The sequence below is a fragment of the Balaenoptera borealis genome (genome assembly GCF_965194805.1).
Source record: "Balaenoptera borealis genome assembly, chromosome: 16".
Lineage (NCBI taxonomy): Eukaryota > Metazoa > Chordata > Mammalia > Artiodactyla > Balaenopteridae > Balaenoptera > Balaenoptera borealis.
In genome coordinates, this window is record NC_138872.1 from 478,770 (window position 1) to 504,627 (window position 25,858).

General features: G+C 66.4%; 2 protein-coding genes across 11 annotated transcripts; both read left to right on the forward strand.

Annotated features, from left to right (window-relative positions):
- The first annotated feature begins 1,757 nt into the window (after nt 1-1,757).
- On the forward strand, nt 1,758-9,785 carry ZNF512B (zinc finger protein 512B). 5 transcript variants are annotated; one of them, XM_082360351.1, is made up of 17 exons: nt 1,759-1,899; nt 3,987-4,112; nt 4,392-4,534; nt 4,792-4,920; nt 5,014-5,690; nt 5,797-6,023; nt 6,154-6,225; nt 6,319-6,465; nt 6,627-6,751; nt 6,824-6,916; nt 7,129-7,227; nt 7,309-7,479; nt 7,716-7,910; nt 8,056-8,157; nt 8,470-8,532; nt 9,031-9,129; nt 9,399-9,785. In XM_082360351.1, the coding sequence occupies exons 2-17, from the start codon at nt 3,989-3,991 to the stop codon at nt 9,642-9,644; spliced, it is 2,712 nt and encodes a 903-aa protein (XP_082216477.1). In that variant the 5' UTR covers nt 1,759-1,899; nt 3,987-3,988; the 3' UTR covers nt 9,645-9,785. The 5 variants fall into 5 exon arrangements, with proteins under 5 accessions (XP_082216474.1, XP_082216478.1, XP_082216477.1 ...); XM_082360348.1 differs by having other exon boundaries at nt 1,758-1,899; nt 6,154-6,465; XM_082360352.1 differs by lacking the exon at nt 9,031-9,129 and having other exon boundaries at nt 1,758-1,899.
- Nucleotides 9,786-10,062: 277 nt separating this feature from the next.
- Nucleotides 10,063-25,035, forward strand: UCKL1 (uridine-cytidine kinase 1 like 1). 6 transcript variants are annotated; one of them, XM_082360358.1, is made up of 15 exons: nt 10,063-13,219; nt 19,042-19,244; nt 19,487-19,593; nt 19,931-20,101; nt 20,180-20,251; nt 20,979-21,168; nt 21,250-21,311; nt 21,904-21,920; nt 23,668-23,766; nt 23,855-23,948; nt 24,035-24,097; nt 24,180-24,302; nt 24,399-24,506; nt 24,576-24,732; nt 24,823-25,035. In XM_082360358.1, the coding sequence occupies exons 1-15, from the start codon at nt 13,119-13,121 to the stop codon at nt 24,900-24,902; spliced, it is 1,647 nt and encodes a 548-aa protein (XP_082216484.1). In that variant the 5' UTR covers nt 10,063-13,118; the 3' UTR covers nt 24,903-25,035. The 6 variants fall into 6 exon arrangements, with proteins under 6 accessions (XP_082216484.1, XP_082216482.1, XP_082216483.1 ...); XM_082360356.1 differs by lacking the exon at nt 21,904-21,920 and adding an exon at nt 23,007-23,026; XM_082360357.1 differs by lacking the exon at nt 21,904-21,920 and adding an exon at nt 23,007-23,026 and having other exon boundaries at nt 19,045-19,244.
- The last annotated feature ends 823 nt before the right edge of the window (nt 25,036-25,858 follow it).

Here is a 25,858-nt window from a genome sequence, read left to right on the forward strand (position 1 = left end):
GCTGCCCTGGGGGGATCCCTGGGCTCATGGACACACCACTCCATCCTGGATTCCGGGGTTACATCACCTCTTCCTAAATCTCCAAATCTCTGCCAAATCTCCCTCCTACAAGGACACTTGTCACTGGACATAGGGCCCACCTGGATAATCCAGGATGATCTCTTCATTTCAAGATCCTTAACTTAATCACGTCTGCAAAAACGTTATTCCAAATAAGGTCCCATTCATAGGTTCCAGGGATCTGAAGTGACTATCTTTTGGGGATCCCCATTTAGCCCCCCACACAAGTGAAAGCCCTGACATAAGAAACACATGTCACAGCACATGCCCCCACACATACCCACACAGCAACCAGACACACAAATACTAACACAGAGGCATAAACCGAGCCCTGCAGTCTGGACACACATGCACCAACACACAGAGACACGATGACACCAGCATCCAGACACACAACACACTGACACACAGGGTCCCAGCATCCCATGACCTCCTAACATACAGAAAAACACCAGGCACAGTGCACCCCATACACAACACACACAACATCACACGTTGCCCTGACATGCAGACGCGCTGTGGCCTGGACACACATCCACCAAGACCCAGACATCCCCCCACACCTTGTGTCCAGTCACTCGGATACTAACATACGACCAGCATCTTTGTCACCTAGTATGGGACACAGAGACATACCCTGACACCCTGATGGCCAAACAGGACACAGCTTGACATATGTGGTCATGCAGACACACACCTACCAATTGGATGCACCTGAGGGCACACACACTGAGCCCCCCCTCCCAAAATCCTGCATGTCTTGACCCTGGGGTGGGCACAGTGAATGAGGGAGGGATTACACAGGTCTCTTTGGCTCTGATTTCCAAAGGAAGGACTGACTGACCCCTCCACAGAGGGCCCCTCCCTGCCTCTGCCCCAGTATGGACACGTTGTGCCTCGAGAGAAGCAGCTCCCAAAGGTTCCTGTGAGAAAAGGAAGACTCCAAATCTGCCCACATGTTTTGTGCCCTGCCCACAAACAGTGTAGCCGAACCTGCTCCAGCGTGGACAGAGCAGGTAGAAAGAGCCTCGGGGAAGGAGGAGCACCTTTTACCTCTGTCTCCAAACTAGCGCTCCTTCCCTACTTCATTCATTCCCAAGTCTTGGTGAGGTGGGTGCCCTGTCACCCCCAGACCTGATACAAGCATCCCTGCCAAGAGCCCAGTTCTGGGGCACAAAGTAGCAAGGAGGGCACTGGCTGCTGGTCTAGGACCACCGCCCTAAAGTAGACAGGCTGCTCAGTCACCCCAATAAAGCCCACGGCCTCAAACTGCCCCGGCAGTGCCAGGAGCCGGGCCACTTCCTGAGCGTGGCCACAGGCAGATGTGGTCACAGGGCTGCTTGGCAAAGAGGCTGGATCCTGCTTTGCAGGCTCAAGGCCCCCGGGGGCCAGGAGGTCAAGGTCCCAGGGGAGGGCGGCCTCCTTCGCTGCCCCTTCCAGTCGCTTCCATCCGTGCACCCTGGGCTTGGGGCAGCACCCAGCGCCCCATCGTGCCTCAGTTTACCCCAATGCCTGAAAAACACCTCCCGCCCGACGGAGGCATAACTGGCCACTTCGCCCTGACGGCCCAGCCCACGCAGGCGACGGACGGGGTACCGGGCAAGCGGATGGCCGCACGAGCCCCCTCCCCCGACCCGTCTCTCCCGTCGCGGATAGCGGCAGGAATACCGCGAGAGTTCGCCCCCTCCCCCCCACAGTAAAACTGTCAAAGGTGGGAGGGGCGGGAGCGCGCATGTGCGCAGCGCGGCGCGCAGCCTGCGCCGCCCGGACCCCGCGCCCCGCGCCCCGGCCCGGCCCGGCCCCGGCCTCCGCCCGGCCCCGGCCCGCTGGGCGCCGCAGGTAAGCGCCCGGCCGCGCTCCCGGCCGCGACCCTGGGCGGCCCCCGCGCCGGCCGCACCCTCGACCCTGACCCCGCGCGCAGGTCGGGAGGCCGGACCCGGAGCCCCCGCCCGCCGCCCCCGCCGCGCCCGGACCCCCGCGCCGCGCCCCGCGCCCCGCGCCGGCGTCGCGTCCCTGCCTCCTTCTTCTCCAGAAAAAGTCGCCATTTTGGTTCACTGCCTTTGGGCCCCCCCTTCCCCAGGCGCCCGGGATCGGCCCTTCCGGGGCCACGCCGGGCCCGCACCCGCTGCAGGTGACAGGTGGGTGGCGAGGCCAGCCCCCAGGTGTGCGTCCCCTGGCCGGCCTCACCCGCGCGCCCGGGCCTAGGCCGGGGTCCCGGGCCGAGCGGCCTGGGCCGCGGTCCCACCGCCAGCGTCGCCTGTGGTCAGCGCGAGGCGCTCCTATCACCCCCTCCAGAGGGTCCCACCTCTGCGACCCTGCTGGCCCCTCTGGGGAGGGGCGAGCCCTTTCTCCTCCTGGTGCGCGAGTCACAGGCCTTGAATGGAAGGGGAGTCTGCTTCCTAGGCCAGCCCTGGTCCCGGGGGCTCCCAACTCCGAATTCTCCACCCAAGCTGGAGGAAGACTGGAAAGGTGGGGCTCAGCAGGTACCCACAGTAGCCTCTGCTGGGGTCAAAAGGGCGCTGGCATGTCTCCTTGGAAGTATCAGTGTGAGGGCTTCCAGAGAAGTTTGTTTAGAGTCCTCTGGATCCTTACCGACCCCAGGCCCAGGATGTAGGCAGCCCCCTGACCATGGGCAGTGAGTGTCCCGATCTCTGATCTCAGCCGCCCAGATGGCCTCTGGACCTCCTAGGCACAGCAGATCCTTCTTTTTCTCTCTGTTAGAAGTTAGGAGACTTCCCTGGCGGTCCAGTGGTTAAGACGCCATGGTTCCACTGCAGGGGGCACCGGTTCAATCCCTGGTCGGGGAATGAAGATCCCACATGCTGTGTGGCGCAGCCTTAAAAAAAAAAAAGTTAGAAACCATCAGGGGAGGGGTAACCTGCCCACATGCCGCCCCCCCTTCCTCTGTGGCCTTAAGCGTCCCTGTGGGAGGACCCAAAAGGGCTGAACTCAGAGTCGCCCCAGCTCTCAGAGCCTGGGGTCCCCCAGCAAAATAGGCCCACAGAAGCCCAGCCTCAGTCGGCGGAATGTTCTCTGTGGCCAGGGGCCTGTGGTCTCTGGAGTGGCACTGGTGGGCCTGTAGGTTGGGGACAGAGAGTCTCTTGAGGGTGGAGGTGAGGAGGAGGTCAGCCAGGTGGAGGAATCCAGCATGAGGCGTCCGTCTGGTTGGAGGGGCCCCAGCGGGAAACCAAGCAGGGCAGGGGGTCAGGGAGGGTGGCTCAGCTGGCACAGGGACCAGAAGCCGGTGCTGCAGGGTCCTTGGTCTGCTCCCCCTAGAGAGGGTGTGTGCGCAGTTGGGGAGTGGTTTGGGGCCCTCGGTGCCCACCTGGGCCATCTTCCAACTGTGTCCTGGGGAGAAGGATGCGAGGGCACCCACCTGGGCCCCAGAGCGTGGCCTTGGGTCTGGGTGGGGCTGTGGGGGAAGGTGTTTCTAGGTGCTGGGCCAGCACAGCCTGTGAGCCGGCAGCCACGCTGGTGTCATAATTGGCCCCCGAGGGGTGTCACTGGCCTCCCTCCCCTGGGGCACTCCGCCTCTCCTGGAGCCATCCCCAGCTAAGCACCAGGTACGAGGTGCATGAAAGGTGCGTGATTCTCTCGCTCTCTGGGGTTGTGCGTCTGGAGGCAGGGAGCCCCCGGGAGCTGGCGAAGGTCTCAGGACAGGGCTAGATTCTTCCACGCTGATAGTGTTTTCTGGGTCATCCAGGGAGGCTTTGGCTGAGCAGCCCCTCCCCTAAACCGGAACACCCCCCCCCCCCCCACCCATCCACCCCTTCACCTGCTTTCCCTTGTGGCCAAAAACACAGGTGGGCAGGCTCCCCTTCCTCAGGCCAGAGAGTGGGCCTGTCTGGGGCAGGGTCAAGAGCAGCCCATGTCAAGTCCTGAGTTGGGCCCAGTGGACCTCATGGGCCTGTCCACTTGCTCTGCAGAGATGACCGATCCCTTTTGTGTTGGAGGAGGCCGCCGGCTCCCGGGGTCCAGCAAGAGTGGGCCTGGGAAGGATGGCGGCCGGAATGAGGTCCGACTTCCCATGCTTCACGACCCACCGAAGCTGGGTAAGAGGAGTCAGGGCAAGGTCAACTCCAGGTGGTCACGGGCAGCCGCTGCTGGGTGTGGGCCTCCCTGGATGTCCAGCTCCTGGGCGCCCAGCCTTGGCTCCTGAGAGGCTTCCCGGGGTGGGGGCAGCCTGGGGCCCTGGGTGGACCACGGCCTCCTGCCCCTCGTGCCTCAGTGCAGGGGGAATGAGGCTCCTTCCAGGCGGGACCAGCGCCCTGGGTGGCAGACAAGGCCGCGGGGAATGCAGCCTCTGAGCCTTGGTGTGTTGTGTGCTGCAGGGCTGCCGGTAGTCCGGGGTGGGCAGACAGCGCCCAGCCAGGCCCCGCTCTGCTTTGACCCGGGAAGTCCAGCCAGCGACAGAACGGAAGGGAAGAAAAAGGGGCGTCCGAAAGCCGAGAACCAGGCGCTCCGAGACATCCCTGTGAGCTCCCCTAGGGCTGGGTGAGGGTCTGCGGGGGAGCCCACTGCCTTGCCAGGCCCGCCTGCTGCGTGTCCAGTGCCGAGCCCTCAGCCCGGATCCGCTGGCTGCTCCGTGTGCGAGGGCTTCGAGAGACGGCCCGGGGCCCAGCGGGTCCTGTGCGGGGCTCCTGCAGGCCTGGGGACAGTGCTGAGTCGGGGGCTGGCCAGCAGAGGCCTGGGTGGCTGCAGGGTCAACAGCCTGGCCTTTCCCACGCCCAGCTCTCCCTGATGAACCAGTGGAAAGACGAGTTCAAGGCGCACTCGAGGGTGAAGTGTCCAAACGCTGGGTGTTGGCTGGAGTTCCCCAGCATCTACGGGCTCAAGTACCACTACCAGCGGTGCCAAGGGGTAAGGGGCTGCGGCCTGGGGAAGGGGAGGCCCGGGGCCCACCCTGCCCTGGCTGTTGGCTTGGGGGTGTCCACGCCTGCCCTCTCCACCCAGGGTGCCATCTCAGAAAGGCTGACCTTCCCCTGCCCCTTCTGTGAGGCTGCATTCACCTCTAAGACCCAGCTGGAGAAGCACCGGATCTGGAACCACATGGACCGACCCCTGCCTGCCCCCAAGCCTGGGCCGGTCAGCCGGCCAGTCACCGTCAGCCGGCCCGTAGGGGTCAGCAAGCCCATTGGAGTAAGCAAACCTGTCACTATCAGCAAGCCCATCGGCATCAGCAAGCCAGTGACGGTCAGCCGGCCCGTGCCGGTCACCAAGCCAGTGACAGTCAGCAGGCCTGTGCCGGTCACCAAACCAGTGACGGCCAGCAGGCCCGTGCCAGTCACCAAGGCTGTGCCGGTCACTAGGCCTGTGCCAGTCAACAAGCCTATACCGGTCACCAAGTCTGTGCCAATTGCCAAGCCAGTAACAGTCAACAAACCGGTGCCGGTCACCAAACCAGTGACCATCAACAAGCCGGTGTCTGTGACAAAGCTTGTGACAGTTACGAAACCCGTGCCAGTTGCAAAGCCGGTGACGGTCAGCAGGCCCATTGTGGTCAGTAAGCCGGTGACGGTCAGCAGGCCCATTGCCATCAGCAGACACACGCCACCCTGCAAGATGGTGCTGCTGACCAAGTCTGAGAACAAAGCTCCTCGGGCCGCGGGGAGGAGCAGCGGTAAGAAAAGGTATGGGGTCTCCTGCTGGGCTGGGGTTGGGTGTCCCCGGCTGCAGCTCAGGGGTAACAGGGCCCAGAGCGGGCCCTCCCGCCCCTTACCTCCCTGCTCTCTGCAGGGCTGCAGACGGCCTGGATGCCTGCCCCCTCCCGCCCAAGCAGGCGAGGCCGGAGAACGGGGAGTACGGCCCGTCCACCACAGACCAGAGCTCAGCCTTCCCGCTGAGCACAGACCCCAGCAGCAGCCCCCTTTCTCTGGGCAGCAGACCCTTGGGGGGCAAGGAGGCGCCGAAGGCCGCGGGCCCCGTGTCCCTGCCTGAGGAGGGTGCGGAGCGCACGAAGCACAGTAAGACGAGAGCAGGGGGCGGCGGCAGGGCGGGGGCGGCGGCAGGGCGGGGGCAGCGGCCAGCCGGCCCGAGCCTCCCGATGGTTATTTGACCAGAGCCTTGTTCTCTGTTTTCTCTCCCCCGAGTCAGGAAGGAAACAGAAGACACCCAAGAAGTTTACGGGTGAGCAGCCCTCCATCTCAGGGACTTTCGGACTCAAAGGTGAGGCCTGGACCAGCCGGGCACCTGTGGGGCCGAGCACACGCGGCGGCCGCGCCCTCAGCCTGCACCTGCCCCTCCCGCGTGTGCACGTAGGCCTGGCCAAGGCGGAGGACAAAGCCCGCATCCACCGCGCCAAGAAGCAGGAGGGGCCGGTCCCCGAGGAGGCGCGGAAGAAGGGGCCAGCCCCCACCAGCGCCGTCAGCAAGGAGGTGCCGGCCCCCGTGGCCCACCCAGCCCCAGGTGGGAGCTGCCGGGTGGCGGGGCACAGGCCGGGTCTTGATGGTGGGGCGGGTCCTGAGCCGCGGGGACGGGGGCCGAGCGTGGACCCTGGGTTCTGTGCTTGGCGTCCAGGGCATCTGGGAGCTCCTGCCTGCCCCTGAGGCCCTGGCCCTGCTCCACAGGTGGCCCTGAGGAGCAGTGGCAACGGGCCATCCACGAACGGGGGGAGGCCGTCTGCCCCACCTGCAACGTGGTCACCCGAAAGACCCTCGTGGGGCTCAAGAAGCACATGGAAGTGTGTCAGAAGGTAAGGCTGCCCCCGGTTCCTGGGAGGGGAGGCGGCCCAGGGCCAGCTGCTCACAAGCGTGCCCGTCTGCAGCTGCAGGATGCACTTAAGTGCCAGCACTGCCGGAAGCAGTTCAAGTCCAAGGCGGGCCTCAACTACCACACCATGGCTGAGCACAGCGCCAAGGTACGCCACTGGGCCCAGCTGCCGTCTGGCCCTGCCCGCTGGCCGCTGGTCTGCTCCCCCCGCACCCGTGCAGCTCTGCCTGCTGGCCTCTCACTAGCAGAGCCTAGTGGCTCCCGTGCCTGACTGGGGGCGTCCGTGGCCCCGGCCCCTGGGCAGGGGCAGGGGCAGGGGCCCCGTGGTGGCGGGGGCACTGAGGCTGGCCTGCCCCCCAGCCCTCTGACGCCGAGGCCTCGGAGGGGAGCGAGCAGGAGCGGCGGGAGCGGCTGCGGAAGGTGCTGAAGCAGATGGGGCGGCTGCGCTGCCCCCAGGAGGTCAGTGGGCCGGCGGGTGCGGGCGCCAGGCGGGATGGGGCCCGCCGCGCTCCGGCCACTCACCTGCCCCCGGCACCCCAGGGCTGCGGGGCTGCCTTCTCTAGCCTCATGGGCTACCAGTACCACCAGCGACGCTGCGGGAAGCCGCCCTGCGAGGTGGAGACCCCTTCCTTCCCCTGCACCCACTGCGGCAAGACCTACCGCTCCAAGGCCGGCCACGACTACCACGTGCGCTCGGAGCACGCGGCCCCGGTGAGCGGCCCACAGCCCGGCCTCCTGTCCCTCGGGCACCAGGCAGGCGCGTCCATGTGCTGCCTGCCACGCGTGCTCCGCCTTCCCTCCCAGGGGCCCACGTGCATCATGGGTCGGGGGGAGTGAGCCTGGGGTGGGCTTCCGTGTCCCCAGGGCGCTTGCTCGTACGTGCTCTCTGTGGCACGCGCCGCGTGGCTCCCGTGGCTCATCCGGCCTCCCCCTCCCCACCCCCGCAGCCCCCCGAGGAGCCTGCAGACAAGGCCCCCGAGGCTGAGGACCTGTTGGGTGTCGAGCGGACCCCCAGCGGCCGCATCCGCCGCACGTCGGCCCAGGTCGCTGTGTTCCACCTGCAGGAGATCGCGGAGGACGAGCTGGCCCGAGACTGGACCAAGCGGCGGATGAAGGACGACCTGGTGCCCGAGACCGCACGGGTGAGCCCAGCCTCCCAGTCTCTGAGCCTGAGGCCCCCAGGACCTGGGAGGGCGTGGTTGAGGGCTTTCTCAGCTCAGCAGGGAGTGTCTGGGTCACCTCCAGCCCAAGCCCCGAGCTTACCCTGGCATCTGCCCACGTCTGCAGCTCAACTACACGCGGCCCGGCCTTCCTGTGCTGAACCCCCAGCTGCTGGAGGAGTGGAAGAATGAGGTCAAGGAGAAGGGCCACGTCAACTGCCCCAACGATGTGAGCCAGGGAGGCTGGGCAGGCGTGGGAACGCTGGGACTCAGGACGGAGGGCCCAGGGGTGGCCTTGGGGGGGGGAGCCCTCCACGTGGCCCCTGCAGGGTCCTCAGACGGAGCCCCACAGGCAGAGAGGCCTTGACCTCAGCCCTAGCGGCCCAGCCTGCCCACACCCCTGGGCAGGGGTGACTCCTGGGATCAAGTCCCCCCACTTGCCCGAGATGGGCCCCGGGTCCCCCGGGCTGGGCGAGGGGTGCACACTGGTCGGGGGGCGCCTGCCGGAGGGCCCGCCCCCACGGTCGCCTCCTGCCCCCAGTGCTGCGAAGCCGTCTACTCCAGCGTGTCCGGCCTCAAGGCCCATCTGGCCGGCTGCAGCAAGGTCAGTGTCCAGGCCCTCCCGGCGGCCAGGCGTGCGTGCTTGGTGCTCCCAGCTGCCCCCCAGGGGTCCGCACACACCGGGTGTGCGCCCCTGCCCCTGTGGGGCCAGGGCCAGCGCAGCCCAGGACGCTCGCCGCCTCCAGCCCCGGCCATCAGTCACTCGGTCTCGGGTGGTTCTGCCTGTGGGGGTTGCTCGTCTGTGCCGGGGCAGCCCGATCTGGGCTTGGGGTAAGGGCCCTTAGCAAAGGGCTGCGACCCTTCCCAGGAGCACCTGCCTCCTCTCACCCTCTCCTTGCTTCCTGCCTCCCTTGCAGTGGGGGCACCTTGGTGGTCCTGCCACGGAGTGGCCTCGTGGGTCCCCAAAGCACACCTGTCAGGCACCCATCCAGATGAGCCCCACAGGTCGGGGTGGTCCTGGCTGCGTCTGGGTACTTCTGGTCCTCCAAGGGCCAGTGGTGGGGGCCAACCTCCAGGGGCCGGACTGCCCTGTGCCTTCCAGGGGGACCACCTGGTGGGGAAGTACTGCTGTCTGCTGTGTCCCAAGGAGTTCAGCTCCGAGAGTGGCGTCAAGTACCACATTCTCAAGGCCCACGCGGAGGTGCGTCAGGGACGGGCCTGGTGTGAGAGCCCTGCCGGGCCTGCGGCTGGATGCGCTGGCCCCACGGAGGGGGCTGGGAAGGGCAGGGGCGTCAGGGTGACGGCTCTTCGTTTGAGCGAGTGGGCGACGTTGAGGAGTCTGCTGGTTTCTCTGCAGAGCAGCCTCCGGCTTCCCTAGAAGCTCGGGTGTCCCCAGGCCCCAGGTCCCCTGCCTCCCCGCCCTCCAGGGTCCTGGGGCCCAGGGTTTCCATCGCTGCTTCCCTCCCCCAGAACTGGTTCCGCACTTCGGCAGACCCGCCTCCCAGACACAAGGGCCCAGACTCCCTGGTGCCCAGGAAGGAGAAGAGTCCGGCTGGTGGGAAGAAGCGGGGCCGCAAGCCCAAGGAGCGACCCCCTGAGGATCCAGCCCCTGGGACGCCTCCCCACCGGGACGACTGGCCCCCAGGAGGCAGAGACAAGGGGGCCCGGGGCTCTGCTGGCCGGAAGGTGGGAGCCGGCAAGGCGCCCGAGAAGTGAGTTCGGAGCCTGGCAGGTGGGTGGGGCCCGGCCCCCTCTGTCCAGGGTGGGGCTCCAGAGCCTCCTGCCCTCCAGGTCTCCACCCCCCACCCCTGCCTGTTCATCTGTCCAGCGGGGGCGGCCAGCCCTCTCCCCTCCCCGAGGGTGGCCCTGCCCCACGCGGGCTGCCGCAGGGCACCTTGGGCTGGGGCTCCCGGGAGGGCCAGGGCAGCTGCAGAAGTGCAATAGTCTGGAGGGACCTTCACGGGCCGGCAAGAGGAAGGGCTACAGCCTGGGCTTCGGTGCTGGGGCGGCATGGAGCAGGCAGATGGCCTTCTGGTCCTCGGCATGTGAGCTCCATGCCCCATCTGCTTTCTCGGGCCCAAGGCTCGGGGGTCCCTGGTGGCCCATGGTTCTGGGCTGATGAGGGTACCTGAGCAGCCTCACCTCGTGACCCGACACTGGAACCCCGGCACCCCCCAGCTACCTCCCGGGACAGGCCCCAAGTCTGACAGCTGCCGTGCTGACCTGCCCGCCCCACTGCACCCCATCCCCCCCACCCCCACCCCGCCATCTTCTGGTTCCTGCACTTCCGCTCTCTACCTCTCCAGGCCCACCCTCCCCTGCGGTGCAGCCCCTGCTGTGCCCGGGCGCTGCCCCACTGGCCCGTGTGCAGCATGGTGGCGGAGGCAGCCCTGCTGCACCGTCCCCAGTAGCGCTCCCCACTGGGGGCCAGGCGGAGGCTCTGCTTCTGCCACTGCAGGGCTGTGGAGCAGAGGCCACGTGAAGTGAGCTCTGGCCTCAGCCTCCAGCTTCGCTAACGCCGCTGGCCCAAGTCGGGTAGCCTGATGGGTTTAGGGATGGGCCAGTCTGGGTTCCGGGGTCACCTGGGGCCCACGGGCATGAGGGGCGGGGACCTGGGGCCTGGCTCGAGTAGTGACCACTGTGGGAAGCAGCCTCTGTCGCTGGCCTGGGTTGGCCCATGGCCAAGCTCCCGTGGGAGCCTCCTTCCCCCTTTTTTACCTGCTCCTTCGTTTCTGGTTGTGTGGCCTTTTGATGTGAGAGCCGAAGGCCAGGGGGAGCTTGGCCAAGGTCACAGTAGGTTGGTGGCAGCTCCAGGGCTCTGTCTTGGCTCCCTTTGGTGCCCTGAGGGCAGCGAGGTCTGTAGGTTGGGTCAGGTGGCGTCCAGGGCACCCTGAGGATGCGGCCACGTGGTTTCTGACCTCCTGCCTGGGCCCCACCTTCCAACCATGGCATCGCTGGGACAGGGAGGGTGCTCAGAGCTGCTGCGTTTGGATGGAGGCTGTTTTCCACGGGGGGGTGGGGGTGGGCTGAGGGCTCGGCCTTGCCGACCCTGGATGATGTGAATTTTGATATTTGCCCGTGTGCGTGTGTCTCCTGGGTGTAGTGGATGCCAGTCTTGTTGCTGTGACAAGTAACAAACCTTTTTTTTAATTCTGTTTTTTATACGAAAACTCACAACAATCTGACATTTTGGTGCTAAGGGTTTCCTGGTGCCGACGGTGGATCTGGGGGCTGGGCTGGGGTCCCTCTCCTGCTCAGGGAGGCGGTGCTGACTGGGCACCCCTCTGCCCCCCAGCTCCTGTCCTCCTCCAGCCCCTGGCGAGGAGGGGCTGCAATCGGGCTCAGCTCTCCTCACCCTGCGCTAGGGAGACAGTTTCCAGGAGGGCTTTGGGGCCGAGGCGCCGTGCTGCCCGTCTCCGGCTTCTTCCTTCAGCCAGAATGCTCTGACGCCAGGCAGTCCTGGCCTGATGTGCTAGGGAGGGGGTGTGGAGACGTGGACTCCCCCGCCACTCACACGCACCTGATCTGATCAGGGGGTGGAGGCCTGGGCAGGTGCAGGTAATCCAGCATCAAAGGCTGAGGCAAGCAGCATGACTTCGGGGCAGGAGGGCTTTCTTTCCTGTGTTCCTGGGTGTCACTGGGGTGCAGCTGGTGGAGGTAGAGGTGGGTCGGGCAGCCACTGCAGGGGCAGCTGCCGGGGGGAGGGTAGGGAGCAGGCACTGATGGGAGCCCCACGCGCACTTTGTCCTTGTCACCAATGGTTGGAGGAGGTTGGACCTCAACACCTCTGCTGGGGATAGCTGCCTGCCCCGGCCTCTCAGGTACTTGGCCCTTGGGGAGCGGGGGCTGGTTTTGGCTGGGGGATGCGTTTCATTGTCACCCCCGAAAGTCCACGTGTGGTCCCTGGCGTGGGAACCCCACCAGATATGTGGGAAGAGGTGGGGTCCTGGGTAACTTGATGTTTAGCACTTTAACCCCCTTCTTTGTCTTTAAGGTGGGCGTGGGGACTGCTGCCAAAAGTGGCGCTGGGTTGGACCCCTCTCTCCCCTCTCCCCTCCCGGCTTCCATGCTCTGGCTGGTGGGTGGCAGCAGCAAGCTGGTCCTCAGAGCCCTCCTCCTGCGGTGGCAGAGCCCTGGGCGGCTCAGCAAGATCTGCCCACTTCCCACTCTGGTGGGAGTGCAGCCAGGTAGCCTTGACTGACACCTTCAATGAGAGGGACTGAGCGGCAGACACCCCCCTCCATGCGGTGGGTGTGGACCCTGCCTGAGACCCCAAACCCAGGGCACAATGTCAGGTCCCTTTCTGAAGATCTACCTCTGGCCCAGCCCACGCCCCCTTGCCCTGAGAACAGGAAAGGGTCGACTCAAGGGACCGACACGTCACAAGAAAATAGGATGCGCTTTTGTGCTCCTGCAAGGGCAGATGAGTGTTCCCTGGTGTGAGTGGTGGCCCTCCCAGCCGTAGGCCCCTCCTGTCCCTCTGGTTTGGAAGGGAAAGAATGGGTGCACCCTGACCCGTAGAGGGTCCCCCTGGGTGGGCCCCAGGCAGCTGTCCTGGAGGCCTGGGGTTTTGGCGGCAGCCAGCACCTCCTGCCTGGCAGCCACACGTCCTGTACTTGGGGTTTCTTGGTTTGGGTGTTTTAATGCCAGTTCTCCGTAATAAGTGCATTTCGAAAGAGAGGTTCCGGCTATCAACTTGTAACCATATATATACGTATATATTCTATCTACAAAGTGTTTATTTGCAAGATGTTTTGACGGTGAGCTCGGGCCCTGCCCGCCTTGTGACCATCTGTCCCCGGTCCTCGTCCCCGCACCCCGGCCCCAAGTGGCACGGGGGCGGGCCATCAACTGTATGTATTAAAAATGACTGTATCAAATAAATGTTTATTGATTTTTTTCCAGGGGTTTTGTGCAGCTGAGTTTGTGGTAAAGCGCGGGTTGGGGCCCTTCCCCACACTCGCGCCGCGCGGCCTCGTGGGGCTCCTGGTTTGCGGGGCGCGCGCGTCCTGGTGGGACTTGTAGTCCGCGGGGCGCGCGCAGCCTGATGGGACTTGCAGTCCGCGGGGCGCGCTGGCGGGCGCCTGGTGAGCTGGCGGGCGCCTGGTGCCGGCCCCGAACCACAGCTTCCGACAGGCTGCGCGGCCGGCCCCCGAGCCCCGCCCAGCCCGCGGAGAGGCCCCCGAGCTTATGGCTGCGCTCCCGGCCTCAGCCGACGCACCCCGCCCGGTGCCGCCGCCCCTAGCGGCTGGAGACGGGCCAGACCGGCTGGAGGGGAAGAGCGAGGACCGGTAGGCGCGGCGCGCCCCTCGCGTCTCGTGGTGGGGGCGGCTCCGGGAGCCGAGCCTGGACCAGCGGAGGGTCCCCGGGGCCTGGCGGTGGCGGGCCCTCGCGGACGGCCGCGGGAAGGGGCCCGTGGGCAGGGCCCGCGTGGGGCCTCGGTCTGTCCCGAGCAGACGGGGCGCCGGGCCAGCGAGCACCCGCGCTGGACTGTGCGCCCGCCGGATGTTCCTAGATGGTCAGTTCGTTCCGGGAGCCGCACGGGCTCGGCCTGCCCCACTCGAGGCCGGAGGTCGTGATGCTGGGCGGCGCGGTGCTCAGTGCCTTCCGACTGACGGCCAGGCTCCGGGGGAGGGGACCCTGGAGGCTCTGGGGGCTTTGCAGGAGGGGAGGTGGTGGGGGTCGCTGTCCCCTGGTTGGGGGGGCGGCTTCCGCTGTCAGCCTCGGGCCAGGCCCCAGGGGGTGACGGCTAAGCGGCGCTCGGGCGAGGGCTGGCTCGTCACTTCTGGATCTGAACCGTCCCTGGGCCAGGGCCAGCGCTGGCCCCAGGTTGGGGCCAAAGGAAACTTTTCCAGCCAGGTACCTGTTCCTGGGAAGTGCCGTGCCCTGGACTGCTTGGGACTGTCTGGGTGCTGCCAGCAGAGCCGCTGGGCAGGCGGGGAGACGGGTCGCAGGGGTGAGCTGCCGGCAGGAAGAGGCTCCCTGGGCCTGGAGGAGCATCTTGTGTTCCTCTAGGCTCACCCCCTCCTGGGGAGCAGTGACTCCGAGCCTGGCTCAGGGTGATAGGGTGGAAGAGGGAGGATCTGAGTCTGTGACACCTATTAGTTCCAGAGAATCTGATGTAGCCTGAGACCACATAAGCTCTTGAGAAGAACACTCCCTGCAGACACAGAACGGTGGCAGCAGCCGTCTGGCTCTGCCCCGTGCACACACCGCGTAGTGGGCATGGGTGCCCCTCACGGGGCCGGGGCGGCAGTGGCCTTCCTCTCCTCGGAGCGTGGTCCTCAGGGGACAGGAGGGGAGCCAGGGCCCGTGGGGTGGCCCTGGAGCTGCCTCTGGACATCACGGGGAAATCGCTCCCGTTACACCCTGCCTTCTCTGCGGTGTTCCTCAAGCACGTGCCCTCCCCCTCCGTCCCTGCATGGCCTGAGGGGGCCAGAGCTGGCTCTGGTCAGTGTCCGGGGGTCTGTGCAGATGTCTCCAAACCGAGGCTCTCCCCACCTGACCACGGCTCCGGCTTCGCCTTCCGCATCATCGTGGCTGCACGATGTGGTCGGTCTACCTTGCCGTGGCTTCTTGTGTGCCTGTCCCTCCGGAAGGTCAGTCCGGTGAGGACGGGGACCTCGGCCTACCTTTGCACTGGACATGCTGGTGGACAAGTGAGCACCTCGCAGTGGTGACAGGGTATCCCTCGGGCTGTCCCTTGGTGAGGTCCAGGTGGGCACGGGTCTGGGGGCTGCCGCTGGGCGCCTGGAAGGAAGCTGGCTGGACTCACCTAGAGCAGCGAGAAGGAGGGGGTCCCATAGGGGGATTTCCAATGGGGGGGTGGGGACAGTGCAAGTTCCTGGAGCCTGTTGCACCCCTTTAGGGCTGCAGCCCCCCCAGCCCCCCAGTTCTCTCCCTGCTCTGAGAAAGCTGCCCTGATTTCCCTGTCCCTGAGCCAGTCTGGGACCGCCCCGCCTCCCCAGGCCAGGCCCCAGTGGGCCAGCTCCTCCCTCCTGCTTCTGGCTTCATTTGACTCACTCCCCTGGGAAACTTTCCTAAAGCAGGACAGGGCATCAGGGCTCCTCAGCCCCGAGCCTGAGTGCGGTGGGCAGGGCGGGAGCAGGAGGGAGCAGCTACCGTGGGGCAGGCCTGTTACCCTGAGGCAGCGCCCGGGAGGGGCCCCCTTCAGTGTGCGGACCCCAAGTGAAATTCTTTCTCCTCTGAGCCCCTGCCAGCCGTCTCCACGTTGATGTTGTCGGAAGCCGACTAGGAAAGCTGGTGTATGGGCTGGATTAATCACAGGGAGGGGGCCAGGGACCTGGGACAGGAGTGAATACTGCAGCCGCCCACCCGAGGGCCTGCTCTTCCTCCTGCTGCCAGACTGGGGCGCGGCTGTGTCCCCAGCTGAGCAGTGAGCGCGGGTGGCCTTGGGGGACATGCTGGAGCCGTCGTGGAAGGGGTGGGGCGGGCAGTTATTCTCGGAGGAGGCCTCAGCCGGCTAGAGTTTCAGGTTGTTTATGCCTCTCGGAGGCACCTGGGGGCAGGGGTGCCCAGCTCAGCGCCGCTCCTCGCTGACGGCTTGGCCGGCTGAGAGACACCTCCGATGTCCCTGTCCCGCTCGGGGGGGTGCGGGGGTGGGCCCTGCAGTCCCCGGCAGACCAGGGGTCTGGAGCTTTCTCCAGGCTCTTCTGGAGGAGGGGGCACAGTGGTCCTCAGCCAGCCCTGGGTGGGCAGCGTGCCAGCCTGAGCACAGGAGGGGCAGTTCACACCCGATGCTGGCCTGAGGTCCGCCTGGCTGTCTTCGGCAGGTCAGTGCTATTAATATCAGGCCAGCGCACGGCCCCCAGCCGGGTGATCCTCTTATGCCGGTAGCCTCGGCCTCGGAGGCCAGCGGTGAGTGCTGTTGCTTCGGCACGGGCTCCCGGGGCCTCTCACCTGCTGGCCCCCCGCCTCCCAGGGGACAGCCTCTGCCAGCCAGGGCTTGGACCCCACTTCGGCTCCTCACCTGCTGTGCTGCCCACCCGTGGAGGAGCAGTTCCGGGGGCTGCTGAGCTGTGCTGGGGGGCTGCCGGGGGTCGAAGAGGCGGCGCGATGATGGCCTGCACACACCTGGGATCGCCCTGCCGTCCCGGTTTCCCCTGTGTCCTGGCCATGAGCAGCCCCCCAGCTTACCCTGGCATCAGGGTCTCGGGGTGCTGGACCCTTGGCGCAGAAGGCAGGTGAGTGGCAGGCCTGCTGTCTTCCGGTGAGGATGCCCGTCTTTGCTGCGTCTCGGCCGCCCCCAGCCCCGTGTGCCGTGTCTAGTGGACATCAGGGCAGAGACAGGCCAGGCAGGTGCTCGTGGGGACCAGCTGCCGGCTTTGCTTGGGGCTCTCAGTTACCAGCCGACCTGTGTCCATGTGGCTCATAACCCTTTGGTTGAAATTGCCTTCTGTCCTTGTGGCTGGCAGCACCCTGGCCATCTGTGAGCAGGGAGGTGAAGTCCTTCCCACGTCACAGTTTGTCCCGTTGTGAAAATGGGGTGAGGCCTGCTCTGAGGGCACAGTGAGCTCTTTCCCCGGCTTTGAGAGGGAGCTGGGCTTTTGGAGGAGGCAGCGGAGCTGGACTTCGTTGCGGACCTGGCCCGATGCCGTTCAGGCCTGTTGCAGGCCTGTGGCCAGACGGGTTTCTGGCAAGGTCGTCCCTGGCTAACCTTCGGCTCTTCCCCGAGGAGGCGTCCGTCCCGGGCTGTTGGCGCCACAGGCCTTGGACGTCGTCAGTGGTAGTGGTCGTCGTCACCTCAGTAGGACAAGGGCCAGTCACCGAAAGGGGTGAGGGCTCCTGCTGGACGGGCCAAGGGCACCAGCCTGGGGTGAAACGCAGGGGAACGGGAGCAGCACCAGCCCAGGCCTCCCATCCCACATCGGTCCCGCGAGGCCGTCTGGCTGTCCGTGAGCGTGCTGGGCACAGGGGCTGGTTTGCTGGGGCACCGAGGCCCTGCTCCTTTGCAAGCCAGGCTTTCTGTGTTGGCTTTTCCTCCCCGGGTAGAGGCGCAGACTGGACTTTTTCTCTGGGGCTGTGCGGAGCTCCCCTCTCCGGCTGTAGGCTGTCGGTCATCTCCAGGGTCTGTGGGTCGCTTGTGGGCAGGGCAGCTGTGTGTGAGCCCTGGGGGCCCCGTGCTCGCTGTTGGGGGACAAGTGCGTCCAGGGCAATGGCCAGCGCTGCCCTCTGGCCGGGGCCTGAAGACACCACTGCTTGCGCTCCGTCCGTCTCCTGCTTGGCTGAGTGAGGCATCAAGTGAGCCGTCACTGCCCCGTCATCTGGGTGTCCCACTGTGTTGTTTGCTCCACGGACGCGTAATTGCTGCTTCCAGAGGCAACACAGGCAGCCAGTGACTCCCGGGGCTCGCTCCCCACGCCGTCCCAGTGACGGAGGACCGAGGCGGCCCGGTGCTCTCTGTCCCCCGGACGGTGCTGCATGCCTCCTGTCACATCCGATGGCCGGCTTTCCTGCTGCGTAACTTGTGCTGACACGGCCCTCTGTGCCCTCGAGAGCTGCTGGTGTGGCTCGTCACGTGTTAGGCCTGAGCTAATTCCTCCCACTGCTCTCCCCCCGCCCACACGTGTGTGCACGCAGACGCCGTCCTCCTGGCTCTTGGCAACGCTGAGTGTGCTGGGAGCACCGCACAGCTGGAAAGGCCAGTGTTCCTGGCGGGGGATGCCCGGGCCACCCTGAGCAGGAGGCGCCTGTCATGCCCTGGGCCAGCCGGCCCTGCCCTCGTGGGGACATCTCCCCGAGGCCACTTTCACAGCACCCTGCGCCCTGGCTGGGACAGCAGGCTGTAGCGGTGACAGCGAGCTTCAAGGACAGACAGAGGCGTGGTTTGGTTTCTGATAAAGCAGGGGCGTGTGCTCATAAAACATGCAAACCTGGCGGGAGTCCTTGCTCCTGCCCTTGGTGGCCGTCTCTGTGCACGCGTCTCACAGGGTGTCTCACAGGCTCCCGCTGGCTTTCATGGCTCGAGGCGCTCTGCCATCTCACCTGATGGCGCCTCAAGGAGGCCGGCCGTGTGTGGCGCCTCCTCCGGCTCCCGCCCGCGCCCCAAGCAGCATCACGGGGGCTCCAGCCACGGGTGGACACGCGTCCTGCCACGGTTGTCCGCTGCACCCCCAGCTTCCCGGTGCTTTCTTCCTGCCTAGCCGATCAGCTTGCCTCCGGAGTCTCCGGGGCGGGCCTGCAAGCTGACGCCGTGAGCAGCCTCTCTCTCAGGCAGTGGTGGAAGCGCCTTCTCCCTAAGCTGGTCCTGCCCCCGGGGCCACCTTCACACTGGGTCTGCGTCCCAGCCTCTCAGCATAGGCTGAGCCGGCATCTGGCAGACGCTACCTCTCGGCGGGCCCTCAGCCAAGCCGAGCCTCCCCAGCTGTCCCTGAAGGCTTTGAGGCCTTGAGGCCTTGGGCCAGTCATCACTTCTGTGCCCTTTAGGGGTATAAACCTACAGAGAAGCCAGCACAGCCCCACTTGAGTGGCGTGGCACGGCGAGAGCAGGCACAGGTGGCGTCTGCGTCTCCCAGGCGGGTTCCCGCCTTGTGCACGGCCTCTGGGGGCCTCCGCCCTTCGGCAGGGCGCCCTGGGTCTCCCTCCCGGTCCGTCCACACCACGTCCGGCCCATCCCTTTTGTCAGCGGCCTCTGTCTCTGGAGCCCCTCTCCCTGCGTGCCCCGCAGGGTGGCACAAAACTAGAGGGCCGCCCAGAGTGTGTCTGGGGAGAGGGCATAGTCCTCGACAGGGTCTTGAGTGTCCTTGGCGTGCCTACCTCTCATCTCCTGGGGGAAAGGGGGCCCTCGTGGCCCTGCTGCGGCCCAGTCCACGTGGGAGGAAGAGCTGGGCCCGGACAGCGCTCCCCTTGTGTCCTCCTTGCCACTTGCTGTCCCTCTGGATTTGTAGACAGTGACAGTCCGAGGCCCCGGGCCCAGCGGATGGGCCGTGGCCAGGTTTGCTGTGTCCCGCGCACGAGCCCGCTCACCTTGGCCGTGCCCACGTGCCAGCGTGGAGGCACCACGTGGACCAGTCACGCCAGGCCCAGTGTGGGGTGGCAGGGGGGCTGGTGGCCCTGGGCCGAGGCAAGCGTGCCCCCGCCCCCCCCCCCCCAGCAGCAGCAGCAGCAGCAACGCGGAGTCCTTGGACAGGCTTCTCCCACCTGTGGGCGCCGGGCGCTCGCCCCGGAAGCGCACCACCAGCCAGTGCAAGTCTGAGCCGCCCCTGCTGCGCACCAGCAAGCGCACCATCTACACGGCGGGGCGGCCGCCCTGGTACAACGAGCACGGCACCCAGTCCAAGGAGGCCTTCGCCATTGGTGAGCGTGGCTGTGGTGCGTGGGTGGGCCGAGGCCGCTGCCCGCCCAGACCCCCGAGTGGGCGGGTCAGGCAGAACCCACCGCCATGCCCGAGCCGGTGTTTCCCTGACCCGTGCCGCTCGGGCCCCTCGGTCCAGGTCAGCCCGGGGTGGAGGCAGCGTCGGGTGGCGGGCACCGCTGGGACCCATCTGTGAGGCTGACCTGGGCCACTCCGCTCAGGGTCTCTCTGCCCCTCCCCACAGGCCTGGGAGGCGGCAGTGCTTCTGGGAAGACCACTGTGGCCAGAATGATCATCGAGGCCCTGGACGTGCCCTGGGTGGTCTTGCTGTCCATGGATTCCTTCTACAAGGTAAGGATGTCCTGCACGAGCAGCTGCCTCCATGAGGTCCACGGCTCCTGCCCCTGCAGATGCTCCTCCCCCCGCAGGTGCTCCCCCTCCGCAGATGCTCCTCTCCCCGCAGGTGCTCCTCCCCCCAGGTGCTCCTCCCCCACAGGTGCTCCTCCCCCCAGGTGCTCCTCCCCCTGCAGATGCTCCTCCCCCCGCAGGTGCTCCTCATCCACAGGTGCTCCTCCCCCCAGGTGCTCCTCCCCCCCAGGTGCTCCTCCCTCCGCAGATGCTCCTCCCCCTGCAGATGCTCCTCCCCCCGCAGGTGCTCCTCCCCCTGCAGATGCTCCTCCCCTTGCAGGTGCTCACCAGGCAGCAGCAGGAACAGGCCGCCCACAACAACTTCAACTTCGACCACCCAGATGCCTTTGACTTCGACCTCATCATCTCTACCCTCAAAAAGCTGAAGCAGGGCAAGAGTGTCAAGGTGCCCATCTACGACTTCACCACCCACAGCCGGAAGAAGGACTGGGTAGGCCCCGCAGGCTCAGCTGCACGGGGCTGGCGCAGGGGCCTCAGGGCCGCTTCAACACACACGATTCCTTTGCAGAAAACGCTCTACGGTGCAAACGTCATCATTTTCGAGGGCATCATGGCCTTTGCTGACAAGACACTGCTAGAGGTGAGGACGGGCTCCAGGACGGATGGCCTGGCTCCCGGATCCTCCCGTGGGACTCACCTTAAACCTGCCTCCATCCCCGTCCCGTGCCGTAGCCCCAGGGTTGGGTGAGGAACGGCATTGTCTCCTGAATCTCACCCCCCCTGAGTCAGGGTTTTGGCTGCTGTTCTCTTCGGTCCACGTGGCTGCCAAGGTCAGAGCGATGTTGGTGGGAGTGGGTTCACCTGTGGGTGTGCATGTGTGTATTCTTGCCTGGGAGGGAGCCAGCCTCCTGCGTCTGCACTGTTTGTGAGGACATCCTGTCCCCTGGGAGGCTCTGGGCAGCTGCCCCAGGTGTGACCCACTCCGGGCCAGGCCTTGGGAGCCACCTTCCCTGCCCTGCCAAGGCCCCAGGGGGCACAGCCGGCTATGCCCTTGTCCTTGCTCCTTCACTGGTCCCAAGTATGAGCGTGCTCAGGCCCCAGGAACCCCACTGCTCGCCACGCACGCACACGCACAACACTCCACGTGCAATGCACACCCCCCCACACACGCAGCCACACCACACGCTCCCCCCGCCCCATCCAGACCCGAGAGGTGCCGCGCAGGCCTGGTCTGCTCCTGGGCCCACACGCGGACCAGACGTCTCTGCCGGAGGCCGTCCCCTGTTGTTCACTCCGGTCCTGCTGGTGACAGGGCCTTGCAGCCCCCTGTGTCAGGCCCGCTTCAGCAACTCGCTCTCCCCGTCCAGCTCCTGGACATGAAAATCTTCGTGGACACGGACTCTGACATCCGCCTCGTGCGGCGGCTGCGCCGTGACATCAGCGAGCGGGGCCGGGACATCGAGGGTGTCATCAAGCAGTACAACAAGTTTGTGAAGCCCGCCTTCGATCAGTACATCCAGCCCACCATGCGCGTGGCGGACATTGTGGTGCCCCGGGGTGAGCCTGCGGCCCACCTGGTGGGGGGAGGGCAGGGGGCGGGCAAGGCCGGACCTCACCCTCCCTCCTGTCCCGACCCAGGGAGCGGGAACACAGTGGCCATCGACCTGATCGTGCAGCACGTGCACAGCCAGCTGGAAGAGGTGAGCCGGTGTCCAGGCCCTGCTCCCCACTGCCACCTGCCTGGGCGGCGCCCACGTTTACTGCCCCGTCGTGTGCCGGCCAGAGGCAGCTGGGCTCCCTGAGGGACCATGGGGCACGGAGTATCTCCAGCGCCCCCAGCCTGAGCTGGGCCTCGTACGGAAGGGTGCGCTCCTGTCCCTCCAAACCCTTTTGGGCCACCGTTGGGTTTTGGTGCCGAGTCCCACGTCCTGAGCATCCTAGGAGGTCACACACCGCGGGGCGGCCCAGGGCGCCACCCACCCCTCGGGCAGGCTTTACGATGGGGTGCTCGGGGCCTGCGGAACAGAGCCCCAAGGGTCCTGGCTCTGACAGCCCAGCCCAGAGGTGCCCACGCCAGAGGCCACAGGGAGCTGGCCCCCTCCCATGGCAGGCAGCCCCCTGGGACTCTCCCGCTACGGGGCTGTGGTGTGTCCGTGCCTGGGTGGGGGCGGCCCGGCTGGCTGAGGCACACGGTGGCGACAGGCCATGCCGTCCGGTGACTCCGAGGTGAGCAGTCTGCTATCACTGATGCCCCACCCCATTCCCTTGTGTCTCCCTGTGTCGCTGCCGCAGCGTGAGCTCAGTGTCAGGTAAGACTTCCCACACCTGTCTGCACAGACGGAGGCATTTCCAACATCCACAGGGAGCTCGGAGTCTGGGTTGTCACCCAGGCAGGCAGCGAGGTCCCCTCCCACCATGCCCACCCCCTGTGGTGGACCCACCCCAGGCACAGAAGGAGTGGTGTGGTGGCCGCCACACCGCTTCTACCTGCCCTTGCCAGTAGTCAAGGGAATTAAGGCCCAGAGAGGTTAAGGTGTTTGCCCAAGTTCACACAGCACCCTTACTCTAGGCTGGCCAGACCTCTCTGGAGGCTCTTACCCGACTTGGGGCTGGTTGTGTGGGGTCGGACCCGAGGGCACAGCTGTCCTGAGCCAGCACCACTGTGCCCCAGGGCTGTGGCCACAGGCCTGTCCTTCAGCAGCCAAAGGGCCTGGGTCTGCGCCTTCTCTGCTTGAGCCGAGGGGCGGGGCTTTATTCCCCCAAGCGGTGCTGAGGCACCCCACCTCCCGCGTCCCGGCACCCCGGCCCACCCTGGCCCTGGAGCTGAGGCACAGAGAGCCAGGAGGAGCCCCCAGGAGTCCTGGGCTGCGTGTCCTTCCTGCCCACGAGAGGGATGGGGCGCCTGTCCCCACGCAGTGGTCAGCGGAGCTGGGAAGCACCAGACCGAGCCTCCAGCTCAAGCTGCATTGGAAATGCCTCCAGGCCCGGGCGCCGGCCTCCAGCTTCCTGCCCACGCATGAGTCTCCGCTTGCCTCTCACCCGGCCCGGGGCACCTGCGGGTCTGGCCACGTCATGTCCTCTGGAAGCCTTGGTTCAGAGAAATAGAAGTTTCCAGGAAGCGTGGCTGTGGTGGGTGGGAGGGAGGGACCCGCAGGGCCGAACGCAGTGGACTCTCGGCTGCTCGCGGGCCCGGGGGCGCGGGCTGCAGGGTCTCCCTGCTACCAGGCCGGCCTCCTGCGCTTCCCTTCCCCAGGCCAGCCGGTGGCCACGGGGACCACCGTGCTCCCGGCTAAGTGGTCTTTTCTCTCTCTTCTTTTCCTCTTCTTTGTAAACCCTGGGGTTTCCTGCCCTGTTCCCTCCCTGACCTACTCTTCGCCTCTTCACCCGGTGGGCAGAGGAAGCTGCGCTGGGATCTGTGAGGACAGAGTGCTCTGGCCGTGGTGCTGCCTGCGCGCTGTGTGCCCGGCGCTCTGCAGGCTCCGCCCCTCCCCTCCCCCTCCCCCTCCCCCCACCCCCCCACTCCTCCTCCTCCTTCCCGCCCCACCCCGCTCCAGGCTGGGGCAGCAGGGGCAGTGCGAAGCCAGCTCTGCCCGCCTCTCCTGAGGGGGCCGCACATCACCTGGGGGGAAGCCTTAGGCGCGGCTTGGCCCCGAAGCTCAGCTGTTTCCCCAGGGAGAGGTGTCCTGAGGTTGGGGTCCAGATGCCCAGCTTGGGGGCTAAGATTCATCTGCACGTGTGAGGCCTCGCCCTCCCACTGCCAGGTCCCGAACGGGGAGGGGACCTGGAGCGGGAAGAGAGGCTCGCACCGCAGCCCCTGCTTCCTGCCTAACGGTCAGCTGCTCTGCCTTCCACCCTGTCCGTTAACCGTTGCCTGGCTGTTACGGGGGAGGGCATCTCGGGATGGGCCCCTCCCTCCAGATCAGCCACTGGGAGGGTGGCCTCCACCCTGCACACCCACCGTGCCCACCACGACTGCCCCCTACAGTCTGCAGCGGGAGGATGGGGCTCTGGGGGAAGATGCCCCTTCTTGAGTTCCCCATCGCTTTGTGTCCCCAGGGCCGCGCTGGCCTCAGCGCACCAGTGCCACCCCCTGCCCCGGACGCTGAGTGTCCTCAAGAGCACGCCGCAGGTGCGGGGCATGCACACCATCATCAGGTGAGGCCCATCCCACTCCCGCGGCCTGGCGGGGGGGCGGGCGGGCGGGGCCGACCTTCGCTAATCCAACCGGGCCCGCCCTTGGCAGGGACCGGGAGACCAGCCGCGACGAGTTCATCTTCTACTCTAAGAGGCTGATGCGGCTGCTCATCGAGCACGCGCTCTCCTTCCTGCCCTTCCAGGTGCGGGGCGGGGGGAGGGAGGGGGCCGGGGGAGTAGGGGGGAGGGGAGGCTCCTCGCGCTCACGCCCCGCCCCCGCCCTGCGCAGGACTGCGTCGTGCAGACCCCGCAGGGCCAGGACTACTCGGGCAAGTGCTACGCGGGGAAGCAGGTACCAGGGGCCCGACCTGGGCGACCAGGGGCTGGGGCGGCCGGAAGGCGGGGGCCTGGCTAGCTCAGCCTCGTCCCCCCAGATCACAGGCGTGTCCATCCTGCGGGCCGGTGAGACCATGGAGCCGGCGCTGCGGGCCGTGTGCAAGGACGTGCGCATCGGCACCATCCTCATCCAGACCAACCAGTTCACCGGGGAGCCCGAGGTGGGGGGCCTGGGGACGGGGGACGGGGGTCGGGGGGGCGGGGAGCCCAGGCGCAGCCTTCCGTTTGGGCCGCCCTGACCCTGCGGCCGCCTGCAGCTCCACTACCTGCGGCTCCCCAAGGACATCAGTGACGACCACGTGATCCTGATGGACTGCACAGTGTCCACTGGCGCGGCGGCCATGATGGCGGTGCGGGTGCTGCTGGTGAGTGGGCGGGAGGGGGGCGGCGGGCGGGGGCGGGCCCTGGGCCCGGCTCACGCCCTCGCCGCGCAGGACCACGACGTGCCCGAGGACAAGATCTTCCTGCTGTCGCTGCTCATGGCGGAGATGGGCGTCCACTCGGTGGCCTATGCCTTCCCGCGCGTGAGAATCATCACCACGGCGGTGGACAAGCGCATCAACGACCTCTTCCGCATCATCCCCGGCATAGGTGAGGCTGCCCGGGCCTGTCAGCGACAGCTGGGGTGGGGGGGGCAGGTGGGCCTGAGTCCCCACCACAAGGACCTGCTTCTTCCCCCAGGGAACTTCGGCGACCGCTACTTCGGGACCGACGCCGTCCCCGATGGCAGCGATGAGGAGGAAGGGGGCTCTGCGGGGTAGCCGCCCACCCCGCCCCCAACCCCTCCTGCTTCCCCGGGGCTTACAGAGTAGAGATGCTAACTTATTTGAATTAAAAAACGTGTTACCGGTGTACCTTGTCTAAATATTTTGTAAAATAAAACTTGAAAATGAAGCTGTGACTGGTTAGCTGGGGTGCGGGAGTGGTGTCCCGCCTGGGCCCCCAAGCTGCGAGGCCACTGTGGAGAGGGAGGGACTGAGGAGCCTGGCCTCCGCTGGGTCCTGGTTAGGCCCCCGCCTTCCCCGCAGCAGGACAGGGGCTTCTGGTCTTGTACGTGGCTTTCCTCACCGTCTAGAGTCAGTGCAGATTTAGGAGAGGGCAGAGCTGGGCCTGCAGCTCCTGGCCCTGCTAGACTGGCCCCTCGGTGGCCACCTGGCCTGGGCCTGGGGCTCTGGGTCTTACAAGATGTCAACAGCCTCCACAGCCACTTCCCTCCCCCAGCACGTGTTTGTCCGCAAGGCAGGGGCGGAAATGGGTGTGGGCGGGGCTGGAGGAGGGAGTGAGGAACCGGCCCTGGCCTCGCAGGAACCCCACTTGCAGGGGACGTGGCCGGTGCCTCGCCGAGCCGGCCACACCGCTCAGGGTCAGAAACCACATCCCGCCCTGCCTTCACCGCTCCTGGGCAAGGGCACCGGCGAGGGTACTGCCAGCCTGGCTCGAGAGCCTGATGCCGATCGATTCGCAGCTGCTGCGGGTGAGCTCTCAGAACCATCCCCACCCCGTCCTCCGCCTCCTGGCCTGGCACTTGCCCTTTCCTGCCCTCCTGGTCTCCTCGGTTTCCCCTCACCTCACAAAGGCCATGTCATGGAAAAGCTTGTCATGGGGCGGGGACAGGAAGTCCCTGGGTGGGGCCCAGGCCAAGGGCAGCAGATAAAGGCGGGAGCTTGTCCAGAGGTGGCCAGGCGCCAGGGTAGAGGAGCGACACAGCCCCGAGGTC